This window comes from Pteropus alecto, unplaced genomic scaffold (assembly GCF_000325575.1).
Source record: "Pteropus alecto unplaced genomic scaffold, ASM32557v1 scaffold607, whole genome shotgun sequence".
NCBI lineage: Eukaryota > Metazoa > Chordata > Mammalia > Chiroptera > Pteropodidae > Pteropus > Pteropus alecto.
This window is the reverse complement of record NW_006440644.1, coordinates 132,398-138,397: the sequence shown is the minus strand read 5'-3', so window position 1 is coordinate 138,397 and position 6,000 is coordinate 132,398. Positions and strand designations below refer to the sequence as shown.

General features: G+C 36.2%; 1 protein-coding gene across 2 annotated transcripts in view; it reads right to left on the bottom strand.

Annotated features, from left to right (window-relative positions):
* Positions 1–1,080: 1,080 nt before the first annotated feature.
* Positions 1,081–6,000, bottom strand: part of UGGT1 (UDP-glucose glycoprotein glucosyltransferase 1) — a 117,809-nt gene continuing 112,889 nt past the window's right edge. The window contains exon 41 of one of the 2 annotated variants that reach the window (XM_025050897.1): positions 1,081–1,288. In XM_025050897.1, the coding sequence (XP_024906665.1) occupies positions 1,233–1,288 (56 nt within the window). In that variant the 3' untranslated portion in view covers positions 1,081–1,232. The remainder of the gene's footprint in view (positions 1,289–6,000) is intronic. The other variant, XM_025050896.1, reaches the window with a different exon arrangement.

Sequence of the window (6,000 nt, the reverse complement as noted above, 5' to 3'; positions counted from 1 at the left end):
GGTGGAGGGACTTCTTTAAGAAGAAAAAACATGTATCAAAAACAGGAATAAAGAATGGTAACAACTACATTCCTATCAATAAGTACCTCAAATGGAAAAGAATTAAGTACTCCAACTAAAAGAATGGATGAAAAGGAAAACAAGACCCCTACAAGTGGCCTATAAGAGACTCACTTCAGATTAAAAGACACAGACTAAAAGGAAGATGGAAAAACATTGCTTTGATGGACCTAGAAGGTATTTTTAAGTCAGACTGAGAAAGATAAACACTATATGATTTCACTTATATGCAGAATCTAAGGAATAAAAAGAACAAACTAATTACAAACAGACTCACAAATATAGTAGACAATTTGGTGAAGGACAGAGGGGAGGGGAGTTTGGAGGACTGGAAAAATGGGCTGAAGGGTTAAAGAAGTACAAATTAGTAGCTGATGAATGAATGGTCACGGGGATGGGGAGCATGGCATAGGGAATGCTGTTAGCATGAATACATGGGCTAGGTGGAGGGACAGGGGAAGGAGGGAGCAATTGGGGGGATTGTTTTACAAACTATATAGATATCTAACCAATGTACTGTATACTTGAAATTAAAATAAATTTTTTAAAATAAATTTTAAAAAAAGAAAATGATTAACTTGAACACTTACCTCCCACCATAAACAAAAATTAACTCAAAATGGATAAAAGACCTAAATGTAAGAGCTAAAATTATAAAACTCCTAAAAAAAGCATAGAAGTAAATCTTCACGTCCTTGAATTTGGCAATGTATTCTTAGCTATGACAAAATGTATGAACAATTAAAGAAAAAATATAAATTTGATATCAAAATTAAAAATTTTTGCTTCAAAAGGCACTGTCAAAGTGAAAGGAGAACCTACAGAATAGAAGAAAATATTTGCAAATCACATATCTAATGAGAGCCTTTTATCTAAAATGTATAAAAAACTTTTTATTCAATTTTTATAACCCATAATTTTTTTTAAAAAAAAAAGCTAAGGCATTTTTCCAAGGAAGACATTCAAATGGCCAATAAGCACATAAAAAGGTACTCAACATCATTCATTATTAAAGAAACACAAAACTTGGTGGGATATTACTTGATCAACATTAGGATGGCTATTTAAAATAAGGAAAATAAATGTTGGTGAAGATGTGGAGAAATTGAGGCCCTTGTGCATTGCAGTGGGAATGTAAAATGATGTAACTTGAAAATAGCATGGCCGCTTCTTTAAAATTTAAATAGATTGATTATATGATGCATCAGTTCCACTCTGACGTATTTACCTGAAATAATCGAAAGTGGGGACTCAATCAGATACCTATACACTAATATTTATAGCAGCACTACTCATAATAGCCACAAGAAAGAAAACCCAAAAGTCTACTGACATATGAATGGATAAACAAAATGTATATACATAAAAAGGAATATTGTGTAGCCCTGTCTTTAAGTCTTTTCTTTTTTAATCTGGTATAAGTATTGCTATCCCAGCTGTTTCTTTTCATTTCCATTTTCGTGAAATATCTTTTTCCATTTCTTTACTTTCAGTGTGTGTGTGTCTTTTGATCTGAAGTGAGTCTCTTGTAGGTAGCATATATAAGGGGCTTCTAATCCATTCAGCCACCCTGTTTTTTGAATGGAGCATTTAATCCATTTGCATTTAAAGTAATTGTTCATTTTATTATTCACATTTTTGATCACTTTTTTCTTTTTTTTATAGATGTTCTTTAAAATTTCTTGTAATATTGGTTTGTTGGTTGATGAACTCCTTTAACTATTTTTTTTTTTTTTTTTGTCTGGGAAGCTCTTTATCTGTGCTTTGAGTCCAAATGATAGCTTTACTGGGTAGAGTAATTTTGGTTGTAACTACTTTTCATTGATTTGAATATTTCATGCCAATCCCTTCTGGCCTGCAAAGTTTCTGTTGAAAAATCAGCTGACAGTCTTAGGGGAGGTCCTTTGTAGGTGACTGTTTTACACTTGCTGCTTTTAAGATTCTATCTTAACCTTTAGCATTTTAATTACAATGTGTCTTGGTGTGGGCCTCTTTAGGTTCATCTTGTTTGGGACTCTGTACTTCCTGGGCTTCTATGTCTATTTACTTCCTCAAATCGTTGATTTGATCTTCTGCTTTATTGAATCTACAGTTCGTTGGCTCTAATGTAGTCTTCATTTCAGTTATTGTATTCTTCATTTTTGACTGGTTCTTTTTTTTTTTTTATCTCCATTTTTATGTTTCCTATCTCTTTGTTGAAGTTCTCACTGAGACCACTGAGCATCCTTATACCCAGTGTTTTGAACTCTGAATCTAGTACATTGTATCTTCATTTTGTTCAGTTCTTCTTCTGGAGCTTTGTTCTGTTTTTTCATTTGGCACATCTTTGTCTCCTCATTTTGGCTGCCTCTCTGTGTTTGTTTCTATGTATTAGGTAGAGCTGCTATGTCTCCTAGTCTTAGTAGAGTGGCCTTATGTAGTAGGTATCCAGTGGGTCCTAGCAGTGGTCTCGCTGGTGACCTGAGTTGGGTACCCCTGTGTGTCCATTGTATGGGTTGTGTGTGCTCTCATACTGTAGTTAAGCCTCTGTTGTTGTTGGCACATCAATGCGAGGAATTGACTTTTAGGCTGACTGGCTATAAGGAGTAGCCATGACTAGAATGAAAGTGCTGTTGTGCAGGGGCTGGTGATACGGAGCAAGATTCACTTAAGCAGGGCTCTGGTGCCTGCCAAGTCTTCCTTTTTGGCATATTGTTTGTGGAGGTTGTTTGGTGCTCTGGTGTAGTCTGAAGATGGCCACCAGGTGTGTTGATTCTGGGGCCTCTTGGGAGAAACTGGTGCAGGCCAAGATCGGCTGTTGCCTGTGCCCTGCCCAGGGCCACATGGTATAAGCTACAAAGTGATCTGCAAATTGTTGCCACTTAAGCTGGGCTTGGAGGTACCTGGTGGAAGCTAAGTTTCACACTGAGGCTGGCTGCCACTAGTGCTTGGGGCTGCTTAGCAAGAGATAGAGGGCATGTCAAGGCCAGATGCTGCTTTTTGAGGTTACAAACTTTTGAGAGATTTTAGAAAAGTCCATGGCATGAGCCAAGACAGGCCATTTGGATGGAAAAGCCACTGGAAGTTGCTGGAGTGGACCTACAAGTTGAATGGGGCAGGGTCTCAGGGAATCATCAGGGAGGATGAATAGTGTTAGCCCGGCTGATGGAGATTCAGATATGGTGGCTTCCTGTGCATGCAGTTTTGTTGAGGGGAAGGCTCAATGAAGTAACAATGCTTTTGCCAGCACTTTTGTCTAGGAGAAAGCTGCCCTTCCAGCCCTTACTCCAAAGCCAGACAATTCATTCCACTCCAAATATCCCTTGTGCCTTTTGAGCTACTTCCCAGCACTGGAGCTCAGAGTGAGTGAGTCTGGCAGCGAGTGAGTCCATGCATAGGCCCTTTGAGAGGGATGCTTGGGACTCTAGCAGCCCTCAGTCTCACTCAGCCACAGTCTCCAATGGTTTTCACAGCCAGAAGTTATGGGGACTTCTTTTCCTGGCACTGAAACCCCAGGCTGGGGAGTCTGGTGTGAAGCTAGGACCCCTCACTTTTTAGGGGAGACCTCTACAGTCAAGATATCCCTCGCAATTTTTAACTGCCACACATGGGTGTAGGACCAGCCAATTTCACATCTCAGTCCCTCCTACCAGTCTCCATGTGGCTTCTTTGTATCCTTAGGGGTAGGACTTCTGTTGAGCTAGATTTCAGGCAGCTCTCAATAATAGTTTAGTTTAGTAGTTTAGTTGTAACTTTATGTGGTCTGGGAGGAGGCAAGCACGGCATTTTTCTACTCTGCCATCTTGACTGCAAGTCCCCCTCTCTTGCCCATTTTTTAAGTGGATTTTTGTTTGCTTGTTTTCTGTTTTGTTTTTGCCCTTGAGTTGTGGAAGTATTATCCTGTTCTGTGGATTGTCTTTTCATTCCCTTGATAGTGTACTTTGGTACATAAGCTTTTAAAATTTTGATGAAATCCAACTTATTTTTTCTTTTGTTACTGTGCTTTGGTATCATAACTAAAAAATCATCATTTACTTGGTACGATTCAACTTCATTTTGCATGTAGCTATGCAATTGTCTCAGCTACAATTTTTGAAAACATTGCCTTTACCCCCATTGAATTATTTTTACACCCTGTCAAAAATCAGTTAACTATACATGTATTGTTTTATTTCTAGTCTCTCTATTCTATATCATCAATCTGTGTCTCTGTCTTTATGCTAGTGCCACATTGTTTTAATTATCATAACTTCACAGTAAGTTTTAAAATTGAGACATGTGTGGCCTTCAACTTTGTTCTTCATTATCGAGATTGCTTTGGCTATTTAGAGTCCCTTCAAATTCCATGTTAATATTAGGATGTTTTTCTATTTTTGCAAAAAAAAAAAAAGTCAGTGGAGTTTAGGTAAAAATTGCATTAAATCTGTGGATAAATTTGGGAAGTACTGTCAATAGTAAATTTCCTAATACATCAATGCAATTTGTCTTTCCATTTATTTAGGTCTTTTAAAATTTCTTTCAGCAATATTTTGTAGTTTTCAGTGTACAATACTTTTCCTCCTTGGTCAAGTTTATTCCTAAGAATTTTATCATTTTTGATGCTATGTAAATTGTATTCTTAATCTTAATACTTTATGGATTGTTTATTGCTGGTGGATAGAAATACAACTGATTTTGTGTCAATTTTATATCTTACAACATTGCTAAATTCAACTTTGTAGCTTCTTTAGCATTCTCTACATATCAAGTCATCTGTGAAGAGATAACTTCCTTTTCGTTTCCAATTTGGATAACTTTTTTTTTTTTCCTTGACTAATTGCTCTGGCTAGAACTGCAGTACTATGTTGAATAGTGGCAAAAGTGGGCATCCTCATCTTGTTTCTGATCTTAGGGGAACTTTTCAGTCTCTCACCATTATGATATTAACTGTGGGTTTTTCATATGTGGCTTTTACCATATAAAGAACATTCTCTTCTATTCCTAGTTTGTTGAGTTTTTTTTTATCATAAAAGTGGTTGGATTTTTTTTTTTTTTTTTGCATCAGTCAAGATGATCATGTGGTTTTTTTCCTTCATTCTATTAATGTAGTATATTATAATGAGTAATTTTCATGTTAACCCATACTTGCTCTGGGGATAAATATCACTTGCTCATGGTGAATTATCCTTTTAATATACTGGAATTTCATTTGATTGCATTTTGTTGAGGGTTTTTGCTTCTATATTCATGAGTGATACTGGCCTCTATTTTTCTTGTAGTGTCTTTATCTGGTGTAAAAGGTAATGCTACCCTTTGGTGTCAGGGTAATGATAGCTTCACAGGATGAGTTAAGAAGTGTTTCTTCCCCTTCATTTTTGTGGAAGAGTTTGAGATGAATTAGTTTTTGTTTATCTTACATCGTTGATAGAATTTACCAGTGAAGTCTTCTGGTCCTGGGCTTTCTTTGTTGGGAGACTTTTTATTACTGATTTAATCTCCTTACTTGTTATAGGTCTAGTCTTATTTTCTATTTCTTCTTGAGTTGGTTTTGGTAATTTGTGAGTTTAAAGAAATTTGTCCTTTTAATCGTGGTTGTTCAACTTGTTGGCATGCAATTTTTCATAGCATTCTTTTATAATCCACTATATTTCTGTAAAATCAGTAGTAATGTCCCCACTTTTATTTCTGGTTTTAATTGAGTCTGTCTGTCTCTGTCTCCCTCTTCTCCCCACCCCCATCAATCTAAGGATTGGTTATTTTTGTTGATATTTTCAAAGAACCAACTTTCAGTGTCACTGATTATCTCTATTGTTTTTCAACTCTCATTTGCCTCTGCTTTAATCTTTATTTCCTTTCCTCTGCTTGTTTGGGTTTACTTTCCTCTTCTTTTTCTAGTTCCATCAGATTTAATTAGATTATTAATTTGAGATTACTTCTGATGTAAATTTATTGCTATTTTTCCTTAGCTCTGTATCTTATAAA